At 42.2% G+C, this 22,913-nt stretch overlaps 1 protein-coding gene across 7 annotated transcripts in view; it reads right to left on the reverse strand.

Annotated features, from left to right (window-relative positions):
- LOC123974749 (IQ motif and SEC7 domain-containing protein 1-like) overlaps positions 1-22,913 on the reverse strand; it is a 96,734-nt gene that overhangs the window by 10,732 nt on the left and 63,089 nt on the right. For 4 of the 7 annotated variants that reach the window (XM_046055634.1, XM_046055629.1, XM_046055631.1 and 1 more), the window contains 7 exons: positions 5,487-5,766; positions 3,971-5,250; positions 3,174-3,335; positions 2,642-2,764; positions 1,920-2,086; positions 1,538-1,677; positions 367-396 (listed from right to left, as the gene is read on the reverse strand). In XM_046055634.1, coding sequence (XP_045911590.1) covers positions 367-396; positions 1,538-1,677; positions 1,920-2,086; positions 2,642-2,764; positions 3,174-3,335; positions 3,971-5,250; positions 5,487-5,766 — 2,182 coding nt within the window. Of the gene's footprint in view, positions 1-366; positions 397-1,537; positions 1,678-1,919; positions 2,087-2,641; positions 2,765-3,173; positions 3,336-3,970; positions 5,251-5,486; positions 5,767-6,293; positions 6,441-11,543; positions 11,764-22,913 lie in introns of those variants that run through there. The other 3 variants (XM_046055627.1, XM_046055633.1, XM_046055632.1) reach the window with 2 other exon arrangements.

Here is a 22,913-nt window from a genome sequence, read left to right on the forward strand (position 1 = left end):
GATTATCAAAAATAATAATGTCCATGCAAATGGTGGATCCACAGTATATTCTGGCTCAGAGGCGCCTGCAAGGCATGAACCTGGCAGTGATGTACACCCTGCTGAGTACAGAATCTGTAAACACTGCAGCTCATTGCCACCCAAGAATTTATGGGTACGACGACGACGACTGCTCATCTCTCAGTAACAGATGTGATGCATCAGGGAGCAAATGTTCCTGCCTCTCTAGGTAATCTGACTCTAAAACTACCTGTATGATGTGCAATCACTGAAATGCCCATGGACAGGCCTGTGCTGTGCACATGCATTAAAATAATGACAGGAAAATGACCAAATATAGTATTTAAGGATATTTATCCTACTTACACATCCGAGGCCGGTGTGGAGCGATCCAATCTAAAAGGAGAGGATAAAGAACATGTTATATGCAGATGTTATGACTATTTACACTTGTGTCTCTGATGAAAATGCAATCTCTCCTGCTTATTGAAGAGCCCATACATGGATTTACCCTTGCAGACTGTATACCTATAGCCTATTAAAGTGGCCATGAAGATGCATGTACCTCTCGTGTTCTGTATACAAGGTGGCAGTCTTTCTCTGCTGCCGGACTCAAGGGAGTCTGTAATAATGTTGGAATGAAAATAGATCCTCCCCTAGCCCATTCTGAACAGCACTCGTGGACCTGATTACTATGGCGAGGAATTCCAATGTGGTTTTTATGCTGAAGTGTTTTACTGAGTGTCCTCCTGGGCGTTTCATTCTACGGCTAAATGGTGACAAGGGATAATTTTAATACATTAAATTATTACTGGCAGAGCATCCCTTCCATCCCGCTGCAAACCAACTGAAACAAAGTCCTCCATGCAAGACAAGCCTCTCCCGAGGCTGCATAGGTTAATCACACTTTTGACCTTCACACAGGAAAAGAGACATTATTGCCTGCAGAATAATGTTGCACCTTCTGCTCCTGAGGGGCTGGAGCACAGTCAGAACTAAATGAGATAATAGCTCTTTTCAGTATTCATACACAGAAATAAACTGACCAGTGATTAATGAATCAGATTATTGCAATGTTACTTATGCCAGTCAATTCAACATTGGTTTCTCCCTCTAAAATGAAGAATTATAATGTGCTAAGTTGGCAGAGTGCGCTCATTTCTCATCAGACTGCTGCACTGGGTGACAGCTCTCAAGGGCTTTGGGTGTGTTAAAATCACTAGCATGAAGGTCTTGCCTAGGCACGTGTCCCCTTTCACACAACAATACCCAAAGCTACAAAGGACTTAGATTTTCTAAACCTCCCTGTTCTTTCTATGACTTCATCTCTGTAAACACTGGGGTCAGTAAATGAGGAGAAAAGTGGCATTTTTATTTACAGAAAAGTAATCCTAGGCAGATATAGCTCTGCGAGTACTGATGAGAGAATAATCAACACTGTACATCGTATAGACCAAAGATGCCTCAGAGATTGATGTCCTGACTTGAAAACTATAATAAGTTTTTGTGAACTTAGTGGATAATAAACGGTACTCACTGGTTTCTTTCCCACAATGAGCTTCTCAACCTTTTGCACCTGTGAGACGTGGTCTTCATTGGTCTTAAGCTCTCGCTTACGGATCCTCTCATAGATGCCGACCAGTGTCTCCCTAGGAATATCCTCCCCATCATCCACGCCTGGGAAACAGGACACAGTAAGAGTCAGGGGTTTTATTAAAATGTAAATAAATGGGGAACAATTTTATGTTAGATTAGCAGAGAGAGGGGAGAAAGTAATATGCGATTTATCTGCAAGAACATAATATGTACTGTAAACTATGTCTTAGTGTGTACTATGCATGTAGCACATTTTAAAATACCAGTCAATATTTTTTGTTCACAAATACTTGCATAATTATATCAGCCATTGGTTTTATTACCTCTTAAATTCTTGATAAAGTCCTCCAGCTTCATCTTCCTCTCGGGCTTGACATTGGGGCTGTACATGTCAGTGTTCAGGAGGATGATGGCGAATGCCAGGATGAAGATGGTGTCAGGGTTTCTGAACTGCCGCACCACTGTGGGGTTACAGATGCAGTAGCGCTGGCTAGAGACATCAGAGGAGAAGAATATCACCCATCTCAATTTACAGCCAAACTATGATTACAAAACACACACAAACAATTCGTCCTCATAGTTAGGAAATGTTTTCAACATTTTCAGAAGACAGCAGAAGTAGTCGTCGAACTGTATGTACCTCTTCTTATCTATGCACATTGAGAAACCTAGCAGCAAGGACTTTACAAAGAGTTGTTTACATGAAATGCTTCCAGTATTATGATCCCAAAGCAGTACAGCATGCTGTGTTTGTTTTGGATTACTGAAGGTTTTGGGAAATATGTATTCAGAATTTGTGTTTTTTAATGATCATTGCAGTTTATACATTTTTCTCACAGGTTGTGGGTCAGCAGCCTTTCTACACCAACAGGCAACAGACATAATGTATTTTATGGATGTTTAAGTATGAACACAGCACCGGTGTTTTCTCTCCTGTCTTTCCTAAAATACAATCGTTCACTGCGATTATCAATTTGATCAGGGTTGCTTTTTTTCCCTCTGTTTTTGATACCTTTAGATGCTATGTGTCAGTGTATGATCTAACCTGAAGGCTTCGATAAGCCGTTCCACCTTCTGGGCCTCCCCCTGAACACGGATGTGGTTCTGAAATTTCCTGAGCGCCTCGTCCAGCTCCATGCTTTGGAAATCCATTTCATCTACCACACAGCTGGTACACAAGGGGACAGATGGAGGCATAAAAATGAAAAACAAAGATGGCATACAACAGTTTTATACTCATCACCTGATCTTTTACATCTTACAGGGCTTAGTTGGCCTAGAGTCAATCATGGAGGATATCAGAGTTTATAAAAAAGTATGTTACAAGGGATTTCTGGTCATATTTGTGCCATGAGTAATCCTTATCAGATGCAGGATATTAATGAGTTAGGTTTCAGGGATTTTGTCATGCTTTCTCCATTTTCTTTCTTTGTTCATACTGTCTTTGTTGCTGTGCATGCGGACAATGATCCTGGATTTCAGTATTATTTACACAAATTTTTACAAACTTTCTATCACTCACTTTTATCTAATTATACTTAGGTTTAGGGGAGATGGGGGGAAAAAAACAAACTTACTCCAAGACATCTCTGTTGAACTGTTTCTGTCGATTGCCGAGAAATTCTCCAATCATCTGCCGGCTCAGCCCCTTCCTCTGCAGCAGGAAGTGAGCCACACCAACCGGTGTGTCAGGAATGAATCCCCTCTCAGTCAGGTACTGGATGCCCTTTTCTGGCTTCCTAATAAATGCGACATTTAAATGCAAGTCAATTTAAAAACTGGAGAAAAGAATCTGCTACACCTGAATCCTGAATTCTGAGATAATACCTATGAGCAGCATCTTGAGGAAAGTTTAATCAGTGGTGTTTTTCATAGTGATCTATTAACTGTTGATTGAGTCCTTATATTAAACTGAATATAAGTACCTGGACATGATCAAAATAGATGTACTGAAAAAAAACAAGATACGTGGTCAGTGTTTGTGAAAGTTAAACTACATTGCGTCAAAGTCACGTAAATGTTACCACAGCCCTAACACAGACTCAAACACAATGTCTCCAATAAATGACAGCTCATGCTTATGTAGCTCTGTATGATGCAACTCTGACAAGTATAACAAATGGGGCACAGTTTCAGTTTTATCCGTCAATATGACAAAAAATCACGAAGAAATATTATACTGTAATCATATATTACATACCTCCATTAAAATAACTTTGTATTTGATATTTATGTAGCTGCATAAAGTTTATAGTGCAACACCCATTACTAAATATTTATCCAAGAGGCTTCTCTAACATCACACCCATTTGCCAAGCTCTTAATCATTGCAAACACTGGTCAAACACATGCTCCATCACTGCTGAGTACGTACTTGTTGAAGAGATTCAGGCCGATGCGGTAGTATCTCTTGCGAATAACATCATTACTGAAGATGGGTGAGTCCCAGCTGTTGCGAGTCTCTTTGTGGTAAGTCTGCTTGCTGAGTGTCTGCTCTCGAAGGCTGTCTCTCGAGGAGGACTCTGAGCTGCAGTTGATGGTGTCATTAGAGTTGGATGTGCTATTGATGCTGTCGTTGTCCCCGTCAGAGAAGTCCGATTCTGACTTACTCTGTCTGTTGGCTGAGCCGTTTATGGCTAGATGGCTCTCCAGCTGGCGGTGGCGATGGCGCAGAGGTGTGTCATCATCACGGGAGGAAGCCCGTGGTGGGGGTCCATGGGAAATGTGTTTAGGGCTAGCCTGGGATGACGTTACGAGGTGGCCATGTGGTTCATACACAGGTGGCCGTTTGACAGAGCTACGATCAGACCGGTCACTTAGCTCTGCAGAGCTGTCACTAGGAGGTTCTATGGTCAACAAAGGGAGATGGTCCATTCTAAGACGCTGCTCTTGACACTCTAGAGAAGGAGTGCTGCGGCAGCTCGTGTCTGTGTCACGACCCTCATCTTTGGGGTCAATAGGCCAGTACTCCTGGGATGAGTTGACTGACCGCAACCGCAAGTCTGATTCTGTGCTGGAGGGCTGGTCCCCTGACCTCGACAGAGCAACAGAGGGAGACATGTCCTCCTCATCAATGAACAGAGTAACATCACTATAGGATGCCATCGTTTCATCATGAATGCGTCCAGCTGCCCTGCGGTGGGACTTCACCTGATAGGGCACTTCCCTATCCACCTTAGAGCAGCCCATAGCCTCTGGTTCAGGACCCTCATCCCCCTGAAGGCTGCGACAGTTCAGTGCATCATCTATCGACTCAGCCAGAGATTTGACCTGCCTGGAAAAGGCGTCTTCCAGCTCCGTGATGGCATCTGTCAGGTCCCCCTGCGGGGTTTGGTGAGATGCCATGTTGCCCTGTTGGTGGACTTCAATGTCTCCACGTTCAGACTGCACCATGGACAGCGGGGTGCCATCCTCTGTCATGGACACCTGCCTCCCTTCAAAGTAGGAGCTGTGCACTTTCTCAGGTCCCTCAAATGAGAGCTGCATCCTCATGTTGGAGAGAACAATGCGTCTGGACATACGGTTTTCAGACATAGAGCTCCTGAGACGTTCAAAGTTCTTGTTCATTTGATACTGGCGGAAAGCTGTCTGGATGGTGCGGGCCGCATGCCGAGTTATGAATCGTCCACCATATTTACGCTCCAGCATCTCCACCTAGAGAAAAGAGGGAGTAAACTGTAAAACAGTCCCACCCACAGATTTGAACAAACGCTTTTTCCTGCTTTATTTGTCCCAAGAATAATCTCACATAGCTGGGTTTCTGACCCACACACAATACTTTTAAAAGAAGAAAATCCTTTGACACTTCTAATCACTCGTGTTAAACAAGAATGTAAGAAACTTTGGAGCAACTCCAAAGCAAACTCTTCAGCCAGACTACTTTGAAATACCTGTTTGTCCTGGAGGTCAGCAGAGAGCTCATAGCTCTCAGAGAGCGAGCGGGACCGCTTGATGGCCTCCTCCTCGGCCTGCTTACGGAGGATGGACTGCGAGTGCTGGAGCTTGGGCCGACGGGGTCTCTGAGGCCCAGGCTGGACCCCGTGGCTGTAAAGTGGGCTGTCAAATCGGTCAGGACTGATGGCTGAGCCGTGAGTCACCGGGCCCTGGCCATAGCTGGCACCACCATCCAGGGAAGGGCCACTCTCATTGGGCCGTCCATCCCCTTCCACACTGCAATAAGAGACCAAAGGATGGTTAGAGATTTCATCTTCTAGTTACATCGACCTTGACAATGAGAAATAAATTTTTGAGTCAGAATGTCATGATCCATTTTGAAATGTCAAAGCAAAAAGTAGGTTAACTTCAGGGACTTATGGTCTAAGCTTCCAAAAAATAAAGTCTTAAAATCTATATTCTTGTCTCTGTTATGGGATATACAAAGAAGCATGGCATAACAGAAGTTAACTTCAGAGTTTGTGTAAGTAAGTGAAGCCATTTCTGGTACGTGCTGATCCTACAACTTTATGATATACAGTTTCACCCACACCTCATTCAACTAACTAATACTAGTCCGTATCTCTGTAAAAATTACGATTGAAAATTTGATAGCTTGCCATAGATTTTGCAGAGCTACTTTCAGAAAAAAACAAATGCCTCATAAACACTCTCCAGATATTAAAGACATCCAGTCATTCGATGTCCTTGTGGGATAACCTCTTATACAAATAATGTGGGAAAAAAAACAAGAGGTTACTCACTCACTCTTACATTCTGCCGTGTTACAAGAGGACTGCTTATTGCGAAAAGACCGTCTATTTTCTATAAATTGCCAACTCTTCCTCCAAATCTTGTCCACCATTCTTTCAGTCAAGTGAAGTCCAGAGTGCACAGGCTCCTCCAGGAAGCTAAAATTTATGTCAACATACAAGCCAATCAGTGACAACAGGGAGTTACATCATGTTTGCCGGAGCGACAACACACTGTTCCAAAACATGTTACAAAGTCCAGTTTAGGGTAGAATGACAGAGCAAATACAACTTTAAAGGTCCCTTACAAATAGCTGAGATGTGTTTGCATGTGGTGCCCACCTGCTCAATAACTAACATTACGCTAACTAACATTTCTTCTCTTCCGTGGTACAGTGTTTTCACTGGTCTCTGGCAGCCTAATGTGTTTGAACTGTGACTCGACACACCCATACAGTGTACACAATCCACTTCCTTTATTAGGCAGCCTGGAATCAACATTCAGCAACAACAGCTTGCCAGCAAACAGCAACCAACGATGAGTGAAAAAGTGGAACTGAATATGGTCAAAAGTTCAAACAGAAGAGGTCTTTGTTAACCCTTTTTGTGACTACATTAGTAAAGTCTTACTCTCAACTGAATATAGATTACTGATTTGCAACCCTACACAGCACAGCACGCCAACAAAATGTTTATAAAAGATGGTCCTTTACGGTTTACTTAACCTATGATTACTTAAAGCCTAGTAGTGATCAGGATCCGGCATGCTGCCTACAATGCATCCTTTTCATTTTGTAAATTTTAATCTAATTCACAACCTACAATTTGTCCCTTTCTGTCTGCTGATTCTTGTATAACAAGTGCAATGTAATATAAAGTGAATATAAATCCAAAGCTTACTGTAAGTGATTACAGCTCAACTGAGCCACTTTGCATCTCTGCAGGGGCTTCACACTTCAGCGTTCTAGACCAACAGAAATGCCTTTGAGAATACTTATTTCCAAAAAAGGCACTTCTGCTTTTCAAGTGTGAAATATTAAAATATGTTGGCATGGTGTGGCCGCCTAACTACTACCAGTTGTTGTTAGGCAGAATCCAGAAAACATTTAGTCTTATTGCAACAGCTATGATGTTTGGATGCAAGTGGAAATATTATGATGTCCTTAAGTAGCGCCAGTGTTCACTTCCTCCAAATGCTGCAGCAGAGTACATTTATGGGCATCACCTTAAGTGACCTCCTACCCTTCTGTCAGAGTAGAGAGGACCCAGGGTCAGCCAAGGCCACCGTGACATAGTCATGGTAAGTAAATGCTAACTGCTTGCAGTGGAGCAAGAGGTACACAGTGTTGACGTACGGACCAGCACACAACAGGGCCAACAGAGAAAGCTTTTATACTGCGGGACCAACATAAAACCAACACAGTGAAATCATACTTCATTGCATAACTGCCACTGAGACGACTCTCCCCAACCATCTGTTGTGGCAAACTGTGATGCTGCCATCCCCGGAGTTAAAAGTCACACCTTGCGTGCTGTCACAGCACCAGAATACAGCAGGTGGTGATTTTTGGTTTTCATGATTTCTGCATTAGAAGTTTGATTACTGGCTGGGATACATTGATTGTGAAAGGCAACATTTGGGTACAATATTCATTTCAAAATGACCTGAGAGGACTGGACATTGTATTGCGGCAAATATACTGAACTGAGAAAGTAACTGAGAATGTGTACCACAGTTTCAAAACAGAGAAGGAAGAGATATTGTAACTTTTTGCTAGTAGTGCTTTTGATGCCAAAAAGGTTGTGTGCAATTTGTCTGTGGAAACAATTTTAGCCATATTAGCTGCGATATCTGTCTGTCAGCCGGTCGGTCCACCACTTTGGTCCAGATTAAAATATCTCCACAGGTATTAGACAAATTACAATGAAATTCTACCTTTTCTTATAGCGTCACAGGTCACTTTGTCCAGTGCTTTGGTTTATGACCAAATTCCTGCAAAACTAATGAGAGCCTCAACTGTGCTTTCTGTTTAGGGATAATTAGTAAATGCTAGCATGCCAACATGCTAAACTAAGAAGTTAAACATTGTAAACATTAGACCTACTTAATGTCAACATGTGAGCTTGTCATTGTGAGCAGGTTAGCATGCTAACATTAGTTTTAATGCTGGTCTAAATTCTGCCTCAAGGAGCTGCTAGCATGGTTGTAGACTCTTTCATTATTAGATGTTGTTTTCCTGTATTGTTTTCTGCTGTACCATTTTGTTGGGAGTAATTGCCTTTCTATTGTTTTGCCTAATTCTGTAATTATTTATGAACCACAATAAATTTCAATTTATGTAATATGACAATATAACTCTGGAAATGAGAAATTAATCTACATTAAACAACTGAAAACACAATAAACTACAAACAGATAAGCTCTTGGGTTTGCTCTCTCACCCAGTCAAACCTACTCAAGGCACAAAATCAAAGCTATAGCTACAATTCTGGCTTTCCCTTTCCCCACTGGGACCTGTAGACAGCATATTTCCTTCCATTTTGTTCTTTCTGCTTCACTTTCTACCAACCAAGCATCCAGACTGTGTGTGCTGCAGTACTTTTTGCTCTGAGGTCATTGACTACTCCACAGAGTGAGGTCAGTTGCTCATGATGGAGGAGAGGGTGGTGGGGTACTGTCGTTTTAAGCTGTAATGGATGTTGAAGGAAAAAAGAGGGAGTGAACTATAACAGAGCGGGAAGTTGTATGATGTTATTCCAGAGAGGAGGATGAAGTGACTCCACATGGTTCAGACACAACTCTGAAAGTCATGTTAACATTTATATCAACATGTTGTATCCATAACGTATGAGGGTTATAGAACCAACATTGAGAGGTGAAGGGTGAAACAATAATGTCCCACGACCACATCCTGTGATAGTTCCTCTACACTTCTTGATATACGAGATCACGACAATAGTAACAACTGCTCAGTGGTGTCTGTCGCTCAGTCTGGCTCTTTATCCACAAGGAGCCCCTGTTAGTTCTGATGGAGCCATGGATAAGCATGTCAGCTCAGCTGGCAGTGATTTTCAGCCATGGGATCCAGGGATTTTGAGTGGGGGGGTGGCACCATCTCTCTTTCCTTTCCTTTCAACACATCCTGAACACGCAGGCCCAGCCCCTTGCCCAGGCCTCAACCTATTCCATCAGTTGGACCTGAGGGAGAAACATTCCTCCATCCCGGAAAAGAGGAGTCACATCTACAGGAGTTCTGGGAATAGAAGAAGGCTAATGAAGTGCAGACTGGAACTATGGAGGAAGAGAGACCTGTAGTGTGGAACTAACATAACTTCCAAACGAAGTCAGAGAGAAGACGGAGCAGTCTCCAGAAGGCACTGCTTATCTTTTTTTTTTGCTCTTTTCTGCATAAGAAAGTATACTTGAATTCCCTACTCAGTTGTTATGCTAAATAATTATATATTTATAGAAACATCTTTCCATATGCAATGCATCTACAGGCACAACAGTAATCTGATTACTCCTCATCCACCTGTTTAGACTTGCCTTTGTGTAATTTTTATTTATTTCTATTTTAGGGTACGTTTAATCTTCTTCTGGCCTTGATTGACCCTTTCAATCGAAGTAAACAGCACATCCATATCACACTTCAACCCACACACACTGACAACTTGTGCTCCAGACACTACAAAAGCAGATGTTTCTCTCTCTTCATAGTAACTCAGAGAGCTCATAAATACAGATGCACGCACCAGCCCTCACAACACAAATGTGGGAAAATAGATTTCACAGGTAGACCATACAGTCACATGTTAATGAAAAGCAGCATTCGAAGGTAAACCTGCCAATAAATACTTAGGTATATAATTCATTTCAGCACCAATAACGATAATAATGGATGATTTTGTAACGACTATAAAAAGACAGCGGGGAGCTGGTTGGGGATTTGCAACATGACATAGCTGCAAGCTTCAGAGCTGCACTGGCCAGCAGACTGACAGTTTCACTCGTGAGAGTTTGCAGCAGACAGTATATAGTCGACTGGAGACTTGTCATTGATAACTACTGTAAGTTTTATACTTCAGTTTGAGAGCTTTAGGACGTGGGTGTCTCTACAAATCAGAAACAAACAGTCTTGAATTTCCTTGAATGCATCTGCATGTGGTGAATGACTTCCATCTGCAAGTAGAAATTATAACCTTTCCAGTGATAATTTTAATAGCAATATAATGCATGCACACAAAGCTATTAAGCTGTTTTAGTTTGCTTGAGAACTCCAATCACAACCTTTTAAGAAATTAACATCACATCGTCATCACATACTGATGAATAGGTGAAAGGCACCAGATTTTTCCTACACAAAGCTAGTTGATTATTGATTGGTATGAGTTCTAACAGCGTTTGTGAAGTTGCACGAAGCTGCAGATTTTTCAAGAGGACGTCAAATAAAAGCTTAATTAGCACAGCACAGATGCAGCAAATTAATACGTACTCCACTGCAAGTGTGACAAGTGGTTTGAGGTTTTGTTGATGACATCCACATACTTGTTACTTAGAGTAATCAGAAATCAATACAATTGCCCCATTAACTGCCAGGCCTCATTCTGTCTGAATCAAGGCGTCCCACCTCGTCCCTCCTGTCAAGACTCTGTCAAGACAGAAATGACAACAACAGAACCCCTGTCATTATCTTTTAGTAATGAATAATTAAACTATATTCCACACTACACTCAGCACCTGCCTTTAAGATCCAGTTATGAAAAAGTACACAGTCACAGCTAAGCGGGAGGGCCACGACTCACCACAGGAATGCCCTTCAGTCAAGCGGGAGGTGGGAGCAATCCAATTCACAGATGGATTCTGTACAGTAAGACTAAACACACCATGATAACACACATGAGAGGGGCACATAATCCGTTTTCCATTGTGAGGGGGTCAAAATTGAAGTGGCACTTTTAAATTCATGATCTTTGTGACTTCGCTTGAAGCTTCGCTTTACTCCTGTCACCTCCTCGTGTGGATTACGTGAAAACATACAAAGAAGCAGTTTAATCAGCACAAAGACGCAGTTTATTCAGCATGTGATCCAAGCTCCCTCTCTTCGCAAAACACACATACATGTCTCTCTGCTGTTTATTAAACAAAGCCTTATATGCTATAGCAGACTGGTGTAACCTCATCTAATGACAAAACACACAAAATGCACATGCACACACCCGCACTAAAAGCAAACACATTTTAGACTCTCCTATTACTCTTACCAGCCATTCAGCTCCAGTTCCAGCAGCGATTGTGTCTTCTCTGAATTACACTGCAAACACCACATGCTGGCCAGCACTCACAAGACGATGTACTCCAAACATTAGCAGTCTGCCTCACCAGTCCCCATTACTGCCTAAATGCAAAACTGCCATCTGCTTTAGCTTGTAGCTCTCTATTCCTTGCAGACATTTTCTTTTCTTTCCCTTGTGAAAGCAGCTCCCTATGCATGGTAGGCGTACATGGTCAGTGCTAAGTGGCAGTCTGTAATCTCTGACAGACAAACAGAGATCTTTCTTTTTCTCTTTCCTCCTCTCTGTCCTCGGTGCGCCGGGCTGGTAGGAGTATAAGGGGGGCGGAGGCTGGGAGACAGGGGAGTGTGGGTTTCTGCCAGGCCCTGAGCAGTATGGAAGGGGGTGGGGTGCAGGGAAGGGGGTGTGTGAGCGTGGTGCCTCTGTAGCTGGGTAGAAAGATCAAGAAGGGGATGAAACATGTCCCGCACAACACTTAATTATGCAAGGAAGGGGCACACAAATGACCCTAGAGAAGGGGACAGGGAAAATAAAAATCACATTTCTCACGGATGTTATCAGAGAATGTGAAAACATGACAAGGAGAGCTCGAGACAGTGAGGGTCAGGAATGAGAGATAAAATAAGGCATTAAAAGCACAGCGAGAAGGGAGAGGGAGAGACGGACCGCTTGATCGAGTTAGGTGCACATAGGCATAGTAGATAAGCAGCAATGGGATGAAATGGCGAAACAGTACAAAAAGTATGAAGAGACGGTGGCCTAAAGGAAGAAGATAGTGTCACCGGAAACAGGGGTTGGGAGTGTTTGAATGTCAGAGTTACCTTCTGTTAGCCTTTTTTGCACAAAAGAAAATGACTTAGTGGGTAGAGATGGCAAATACAAGAAAGCACGTCTATTAATAGAACCTTTCAGCGTTGAGACGTGACTGTTAAGATGTGCACTAAGAAGAGACTCAGAGAGGATTCTGTGTCTTTCTGCTGCAGAAAAAACACGGTAGAAGTGGTTCACCTCTAGCCCTTCTATTTTTAAAAACCTCCTTTAAATCAACATTGTTTAATTTATCACATAATGTCATACTGCTAAAATGCCACCCGTGTTGCACCATCATTGCAAAGCTCACCAGGACTTCTGTCCAGCTTCAGGCTCAGGGCAGACGCCAAACTGACGGTGCCTCGTCTCTGGACTTCCCGGTGTTGTTAAGACAGCCCAGAGACTAATGACCCCTCTGAGAGAAGGGGGTTGGGGTAAACTGCCCCCAAGTCAAAGGTATTTTCTATCTAATGACAACATGCACAGGAAACAGAGGAGAATGGCTCCCACATGGAGCCAGTTTACAGGGACACCAATCATCTACACACACACACACACACACACACACTGATACACACCAGTCTCTGGAGGGAGATGTTGATGTCGTCTAATTACAGGCCTAAACCCCTACATGATCACCTTCTCTGGACTGTTTTCATCTTAGACTTCAAACGAAAGATACAGAACGAGAGACAAAGCAAAACTAAAAAGGACTGCAGATTTTAACATGTGTTTCGGATAACAGCAGGGGATACACACAGATTTACTTGCAATGTGTGACTCAGGCAGAATGATTATGTGCAGAAAGGCAGACAGACTAGTAACTGGGCAGCTGATCTATTTCAGTTGGAGACTACTGCCCTGCCTCTGGTGACTACAGCTGCTAATGCCGTGTGGATCTGCAGATACTTGACTCAAGTTACAGATCTCACCTGCCTTGCATTCTCACCACCACTCTTACTGAAATCAGTGTGTTCCTGATCGCCAGGAAACCAAACCAAATCCATTTAGGAAGTCCCTTAAATAAAACTGGCATCCTGATTATTCATCATTTTGTTACATGTTATCACCCAACAGGCGCAGACCGAGGCAAGCATTTAGATTTCGAAATGTGTGCATAATATTAGATATTAGCCCCAGAGCAGGCAAGTGTTTTGTTGAATGACCACAGAGATTGGCTCACTAGAATGTATTTGTTTGGTAATGAGATATGAAGCAATATCATGGTCTCATTTTGAAGGCAAGCATGTGATGCTTATATTCCCACGCTGGACATGATTGTTTCAGCATGAGGCTCAAGGGCAGCATCAGTTTAAGCATCAAGGAGAGCTCTGCTCAAACTATCTAATTAGAATTAGAAATATAGCTGAGCTGTAAAGGTTTGCACAAATTTTAGGACACTTAGCAAGCTTGTGCAATTGTCTCTGTCTGCCTGCCTCTGCATCTCTCTCTTCCTCCTGTAGTGTTACTGTTACGATCCAGTCTAGTCGTCCTGTCTGGTGAAGGCCCACTCCATCTCCTGAGTCCTGGCTGCAGTGCGCTCTGCTCCACAATGATGTCAGAGAATTCCAAGCAGAGGCCCACTCTCTGCTCATAAAAAGGCATTTCTTCAACTCAATACATATGGTCTTCTGCATTTCAGCTCCTACTCTATCAACCCTACCTTCAGTTTCACTGCCCTCCCTTCTTTTCCCCTTCCCTCTTGTTTGCATGTAAGGAGCATTAGATACATTACACTTGGGACAAGGCCAAAGAGGCATCTGCAGGTCAGCTACACACAAATGCCTTTATCAGGTGCATTCCCACAGATGTAGTACCTGAATATTATCAGAAGAAAAAAAGAACAACTTAGATTTTCCCCATTGCAAAGAGTTTGAAAAGAGACAGAGCAGAGGAAAAGACAGCAAAGGAAACAGCAAGGGGAAAGAATAGCTTCCTGGAAACTTGGTCACAAGATTTTGGCGCTGCATGCTCTGTCTACATGACATCATGCACCGTTTCTCATTATCTGCTTTTGCTGGATTCTGAAGGACTGAAACGGAAAATAAAATGAAAACTCAGCCCCTGCCTGGTCTGGAAACAATTAGAATGGGCTGATGTCATAGTTTGATACAACAGCATACTAAATGAGATGTAGTGGCCTGGGATAGCTTCGTGAACACAGAGGACTTTGTATAGGAGGGGGGAAAAAAGAAACAAAAAAGAAACACATTTTCACTGTAAATTCTCAGAAACAAAGAATTTTTGTACATAAGAAGGATCAGGCAGCAGATGTATAAAAAGAGCTGAAATGCGAGTAATTAAAGGATATGCTGCCTCTGCTCATCACATCCTGGCAGCAAAGCTAGAGCAGATGTGTTGCCTGTGGGATCCTATGGGAATGATCAAAGATCATCAGTGGCAAGTGATGTCTGAGAAGATTTTCTCTTTTCTCCTGTTCATACATCACTTAGTAATCTAGATAGAAACAACATGTTTGTCCAGACACATGGAAACTGAAAGCTAAACTGCAGGAGATGACTTCTGAGATTAGTTTTATGGCATCAAACCATTATTTACTAACTAACTAAATTGCTAGCAGTCTGATATATTCTTTCTCTACAACTAAAACTGGCTATTGAACTCCAATGCCTTTTTAGTACTGACTGAAATGTGTTTGCAGCACCAGGTATCAAAAATGGTCATTTTGTTAACTTGTGTGTTTTTACTTGCTCTCTCTGTGTTTGCGTGGGTTTTCTCTCACATTCCAAAGTCATATGCAAGACAGGTGGGGTGGAGTCTCTAAACTGCCCAAAAATATAAATGTGGGGCTAGTGACCAGTCATGGGCATTTCTCTGCCATCCTCATAATTACTGTGAAGGCAGAGAAAATGAAGGCATGAATAACACCCTTTCAATGGAAACCAAGCAAAGCTTTACTTTACCACTCAACCACATGTTTATGGAGTCCTTTCTGTATATGCAATTCTATAAATAAAAAAAAAACAAACAAAAAAAAAACATTTCATGGATCCAAAAATACAGGACTCCAAAGCTGCCCTTCTCCTGATTGCATGCACGTTATCTCTCTCTCTATAAAAGGCAGATAAAGGTCATGCGTTGTGTACTGTTACCATTATTAGAAGTTGTTTGTCCATTTACAGTGTTTTTCTTTCAGTCCACTCGATTAACAGATACCATATTTCTCTGAAGCTCTTCACTGTGGATCAACCCCAGCACAGAAACATACTACAGCACAGTTCTGCCCTGCTAAAAATACACAGAGGTGACACACACTGGTAAACACTCTATGAGGGAGACGAACAATGCTGTGAAGAACAAGGGGAAGAATGCAGAGACAGTAAATGGCCACTCAATGCCCTGCTGATTTCATCTCATTATCTGTTTCCTTTGTGGCAGTTCGATGCGCAGCATTTTTCAATGACACAGTAAATTTTGAGGTCAGTCGCAAAGCAGTGCAAGACTTAGTAGACTAGTGTGTTTAGTGGTTTGTGCTCGGAGGAGCCTTGACTGTGAATGTGACAAAGGCCACAGCGGGTAAAAATACACATGGTGGTCATAATAGACACAGGAGTGTGACACCATAGCCAGACCAACAAAACAGGCCTGTCAGAGCCATGACACCTATCCCACAGTGGGCTCTCAGAGTGACAGTGCCACCAACTGGTTAGAAATGATACTACACATTCCCTTGAAGAGGGACACTAAGCCTGGTGGATATCATTCAGGATGACTGAGGTCAGATGTGTATGTCATGGTTGCAAGTCGGGAGGAGGGCTGGGTTATTCAAAGGCACCACGATGTAAAAAGGCCAGCCTTTTCTGGTTAGGAGATGTTGGCAGGAATGTGTGCGTGTGAGTGAGAGAGAGAGGGGTTGGTGCAATAATCTATTTGAGGCAGTGGCAGACTCACACCTGTCTCAAGTTACACAGAGAAAGTCCTGTGGTCTACATGTACTATGTGTCGCACAGCAAAGATGATCATCAGCATGTCTTACATCAATCTTCTTCATTCCCAAGCGCTAAGATTACCCTAAAAAAAGTACAGAAAAATGTTTTCTGTATTGGTATATACACTATGTTTATTCAACAAATTTCCTTTTCTTTTAATGCAAAAACATATCTTATATTGTTTCTAACTATGTAGTGTGCAGTGTAAACAATTGGCCAGTGTGTACTCTTGCAGTTAATAATTTTTAAGCATTTTAAAGCCCCACAACCTTCCTAAAGCATCTGCCTCCCTGGCAGCACCACGGTGGCCAATCAATCACCGAACAGACTCCATATTTGTATAACATCAGCTAAACACTATTAAAATAACCTCTCTCTGCTGTCCTGATTGGAATTGATTTCCAGGAGCCATTTGTCAGCATAAGCCTACACAATTAAAAAAAACAATCTGTCACTCGACATAAACCAGAGATGTTCCCGAAAATAATGATCTGTGTGTGTGTTTGTTTGTGCATAAGCATGCATATGTTTGTGTGCCTGGCAATGCAATCAATTTGGCACCACAAGCTAAATGACACCATTGAACTGTGTAAATTGACTAGAAGGCTTACAATGATAATAACTGCTGTTTCAATCAGATTCCATTCAATGCCGCCTGCATCAGTGATCAGATAAATAGCTGATGTTGATGTTGCTCAATCATTCAAATCACTCCCAAGATTTCATTAGCAGTCAAGCATGAAATGATGTTATGGTTTAGAGAGCTGAATGTAGTATAAATAAGTTTCTAGTAGGCAGATGTGTTAATGGCACAGAAGGGTTTGATTTGATGTTCGCTCTTGAATTGCTGATTCAGCATCAACTATGGATGCATATGTGTTTAGCCACACATCCTTCTACATAATATGCTGACACAGATGAAGAGAAGCAGATAAAAGGAGGAAACACAGATGAAAACCTACACATTCCTATAATACCCAGACTGCGATGGCTTACATTCCACCACTACTCACCTCTCCACACACAGCTGTCTAATAAATTTAGCAGAGTTTGCCTCGTTTTCCTTCAGCCCTGGACTCCACAGACAGGACTCCAGTTACTTGCGGCTTTGCTCTGCCGCCCTTCACTGGCAAAGCAGACTGTGCCTCTGTGGCATCCGAAGCCCACGGCAAAAACACTACGGCTATTGAGCCCCCAGGAGCACCTCCCGGCGCGCCCGTCTACTCTGGCGCAGGCTATTGTTTGTGTTGGCACTGCATATAAAGACATCCTTTCTCATGTCTGCTCCATCACGCCTTTCCAGTCTTTGGAAAACACAGTCACCGAACAACAGGACCTACCCTGTAGCGATGGCCATGACATATGTCAATATGTCTGCCAAATAATATTTGTCATAATCCTGAGCCTCGTAAAGAATTTCAAAGTTTTCTTTCAGTTTCTGCTCCACTTGGAAGTGAAAGTAACAATATAACATATTTCATTTTAATGGCTCTCATTAGGCTAACAATAATAGAATCATTCAGGAAGCATAATGTTGTTTTAGGAGAAAGTGCCCCAAACTGGAGGACTGAGTACAGATGTGGGTACGTGAAGGCAGCTATGAGTATCATGATCTGCTTTGCAAACACTGTGAAGTCACCTGAAGACACAATTCACATCACATTTCAACACGGAAATACAAGTCATGCCACGGAGGAGTTTGGAATGAAGTTTATCCTAAGTACTGAGCTGTAATTAAAATAAATCAGACTAAATACTGTACGTTAAACAACTGGATTTCTTCTTTCTTCTTCCCTGGCAAGCAAATTTAAATTCATTTGCAACTGTTAGTTTATCAAGTAAGAGTTTTTTCATGGATTTTTGCAACTGAGTGAAACTGCTGTCAGGATCTCATTTATCAAAGGAAATTCTGGCAGTTTTGTTTTCAAAAACTCTGTACATCCAAGCAGAAAACAACCTCCAGTCCAGACAAAGTCATCAAAGAATGAACATGACAAAACTCAGGATCAGTTTACATATGACGAGAACTTCCCCCAGCTACCGTGAAAACTTGATCAGCCGTATTTAAATATTAATTGGAAGCCACAGTTGAAAGCACACCAAGAATGAAGGCAGAATGAAAACACAAATAATTAATGATTCCCCATCTCTCTTGCTTATGTCTTTATTAGACATCCATGTCAAGGTATTGGGAGGGTGGAAATAAGCCAAAAGCACTGTTTAGAAATTAAAAAAGAAGAATAACTACTAAATGGTCGGTGAATCATTTTTTTTTTTTTCCAAAGTAACACAGACAGTGGGGGAAGCAATCAATCACAGAACAAAAGCACAGAGATAAAGCAGTCATCCTCGATCTACGTTCCTTTTGCTTAAGAATGTGAAAGGAAGCTGAGGAAACCTTTTGTGCAGGTCACGAGTGTGCTGAGAAATTTATTCATGTTGACATATTCCAGTGGAACAAGATATCCTGAGTGTGCAAGTTCCATTCATACCACATTTCCACAAGACCTGGTGGGTGCAATTCAGCAGATCTTACATTTCAACATGCGCCCCATTCAGGCAGTCTGGATAGGACATGAGGCCTGACTTTACAGAGCGATGGAGGCATTCTGAGAATAACAAGCAGACTCAAATTCATGATAACAACCCCTGGAGGAGGGGTTACACAGCAGCATGTTTATTATTTCATTTCTTTCAATGCCTCCCATAACCTCTACTTGAGACAGTGCCAAGGCATTTATAAGAAAAGAGTTACACGGGGGCACGTGGACTAATTCACCCTTTCTATGACAAACTACCTGACAGCGGCTAATGTTGTTTGGCTTCCATTTAATTCACACACACAGCCAAAGCTTATTCAACGGTCTCTAGCACACATTGGAAGTCAATAATGACACAAGTCCTACAGGCGCGAGCTAGAGAAGAGCCAGCCGCCCATATCATACATCAACATTAACACAAGGCTTAAAACACACCAGCCCAGTTCAGAGGAATCTCAGAATAAAAAAAAAGACAAATTCCTGCCATTACAGAGGAATGGATTTCAAATGTAGAGTAAATCTGTTTGTTACCTAAGCTGTGTCCTTGGGGGTTTAATGCATGCTCCATAAAACTTACTGTTTTATTACCTGAAAGCACAGCCCGGGTCTCTGCAGGTTGCAGGGCACATCGATCTGTAGCCCCCCAGTTACTCATTACAGACCCCGTCCCAGCTCTCTGGGCCCACAGATTAACAAACAGGTCCTTTATGATTCATTGTGTCACAATCTATAATAATGTGAAGCGCTACATTAGTTTTTTCACGAAAGCATGACTTATTCTAGGTTTTCAATCATACACGCTTCCAAAATAAATGGGCTTGGACAAGAATGTGGAAATATCAGATGGCAGAGAGAGGATGTTGCTCTAACTCCCGTTTTCTGGGATCCTAGAAATTCGCGAGTCTAGGGTGCAGCCAGGAGACTCATATGTTTTAACTTGTTCTCTTTTGATTGAACGAGCACCAATTGTGTCATTTTAATCAACTCAACTTCCTAACAGCCTCAGTTGTCGATCTAAAGCAAAAGGCTATATCAGTAGAGAGCAATTCTCACACCCACATGGTAATCTATTTGAATTCCGGGAGTTCACTTGGCCATTTTTTTCCCTTTTCATATATTGGCTTGGCAGAATTTCTTTTGTGGAAAAAGGAATATCTTGTCTATGGGAAAGAGCAGTCAAACTATGTTTTACATCTGGTGTACCTCAGATCATGAGCTGCTGAACATTACTATCTGCAGTTTTGAGTCTTGCTCAGGGTGACCTCGGGCATGAAAAGGATGCAGGTAATAAGATACACTATACAAAAGGACACATCAACACTGTAACAAAGTATGGCAAGAACCTTGAGCCATATAGATGCATTAAACATATTTTCTTTGGCCTACAGATGGAGCCAACTAGGCTTGGATTCTGATAACTGGAATGATTTTCAATCCAGTTCTACTTGGTAACATGCCCAATATTCACTGTCTTTTTTTAGCTCTGTTTATCTCAGCCATAAAACTGTGAGCTGAGAGATGTCGAAAAACTTCATAGAGCTGAGAGGAACTGCAGAGTTTGGTGATAATTATCTATGGGTTCATCACTTGCAGCAACTTCTTTCACATTGTCACAGTTTAGAAAGAATATTGATTACAGCAGCTTTACATTATTTATTTGTTGCTTAGAGAATCTAAAGATATTTAGTTACCTAAAAATATTTGATAAAGGAACAAGATTTGATAAGCATATTCGATTCTGGATACAGATTCGATAAAATGCTATGGAATCCCTTGCCACCTGGTAGCTATTAGTTAACTATTCCTAGAAACTTCCCCGTAAAAGCAAACACTGTTTGTGAAATAGGACATAGTTCAGTCAGTCTATGTCAGCCTTCCATATACTTTCCGATCACAGCTGTTAAACAAGTCCACTGTATAAATAAGGTCATTGCCTCACTTAAACCTTTAACCAGTACATTGTACAGCATTCAGCAAAGTTGTTGCACTGACTGCTGGAAGGAGCAGTTTCAGAAAGAGGGACATGGTGAGTCAGCAACAAAGTAACATCCTCAAACAAACTCTCAAACAGGATGAGATTCCTTTCCGTGTATATCTCTCCATGCATTTTGGAACTGAGCCCTAAGAGCCCAGTCATCATTACCACTTTGAGTTACACGGGAGGTCCAGTGTGAGCGTGACAGGTTCACTTCATTGTCTGCTGGACCTCCTGTTTAAGCGCATAAACATCTGCTCAGAACAAGGTTAAGCTATTTTCAGGGGGATGCTTGCTCCTCAGCATCATGTTTAAGCAGACCTTACATGGACTGTTTCCTATGGAAATGACAGAATAATGAGCAGCATACACAGAAAAGCCAGTTCGCCATTTTTGCAATTACTTTGCATTTAATGATGAAACACCAATGAATTCTGTGTAATAAATGAGATTCATAGCTGCTGCACAGCGCATAATGATCCCAGAGGAGAATTCTGCCTTTTATTTGCTGTAGCACAAAAAGTAACTCAGCTCCAAGACAACAAGATAACAAATACATGTGACTTGATGGAGTGTCAACACAGGACAGAGAAAGAGGAGATGTGGAAAGTATGGACTGAGGGGAAGGACAGAGAGGATACGGCGAGATGCACGTGATAAAGAGAAAGAGTGCGAAGGGGAGGCAAAGAAAAAGCAGCATGCACGCATTGAGTACAGTGCAGCTCTGTATTCTCATACCGCCATTCTCACATACAGCTGACTGATGAGGGAGAAGCCGTCTCACGCTCTGTGCATCTAATAGGCTTTAATGATGTCCTCGCCATGTCATCCATTCTGTTAACAGGTTTAATGAGAGCAGGTCCGGGTGGACTGAACAATTGGGGAAAACACATCAGAGGTCCTGCTATAGGTTTCATTGAAAAGATGTCAACAGGATGACATGTGCAGAAAGATGTTGGGACTAGAAATGGGGGCCAGTTCAGAGGCACAGAAATACGAGAGAAGCTTTGTTGTTTTTGTTTTTATACAGCAGCTGGCAAATCACACACACTTTTACTTAAATATACAGTGCATCTTGATAAATATGTATTTTAAGAGACACACATAAACACAAAGAACTCTCCCTCCCTCCTGGCACTGTGCATCAGCGTGACATCAGACTACAGAGCAGCGGCGTTGGCACCCCAGTGTACGAGCATCAACAGCTCTATGTTACATACTTTCCACAGAAATACACCAATACACTCACACATTCCTCTATCCTTTTATTCTCTTCATCTCTCGTTTATTATTTTTCAGATTGAGTTATTGTTTGGTCTATAAAATGCCATTAAAATACGGTAGGGAAAAATGGCCATCATAATTTCCCAGAGACCAGGGTGACGTCTTCACATAGCTTTTTATATGTCTAAAAACTGATTATTATCAAAATAACCAAATATCAGAATTGTTGGTCATTAATTTTCTGACTGATAATTTAAGCACTACCCTGATGCTTGGCAGCTAACCCCAAGACAGCGGTTGTCTTTACAGAACCTATATGAACCTGCACTTCACAGCCAGATCCCTCTCTTACTCTCACTCACACACACACACACACACACACACACACACACACACACACCTTTAGAGTAGACCACCTACCTCCACACATCTGTCTCCGGGTTGGCCTGTACAGAGTGAAACAAGACACAAGCTTCGAGGACAAATTGCTGCTGCTCTTTACAGAAAAAAGTAAGGTGACCGTGGTTACTGGAAAGCTACAGAGGCTCTGTCAAGCACCGGAGACTGGGAAACTCCATCTGTCTGACTTACTCTCCACTAATCAGCACATTCCCCTAAATGTCAATAAAAAGAGGAGGCTCTCCTCACACAGAGCACCCTCCCTCCCTATACCTCATCAGCTTCACTCAGCTGTGTCCCTCACAGCCTCACTTTCTTTGAATTTCTCTTTCTTTCATTAACCTATCTCGCTCCCTTTCCCGTAATCTGCTATCCTCTCGTTCTCACCTCCCCAACATGCCTCTACCCTGTTCTGTGGTCATTTATTCAGCTGCTGTGTTGG

Source organism: Micropterus dolomieu, linkage group LG08, assembly GCF_021292245.1.
Source record: "Micropterus dolomieu isolate WLL.071019.BEF.003 ecotype Adirondacks linkage group LG08, ASM2129224v1, whole genome shotgun sequence".
Lineage (NCBI taxonomy): Eukaryota > Metazoa > Chordata > Actinopteri > Centrarchiformes > Centrarchidae > Micropterus > Micropterus dolomieu.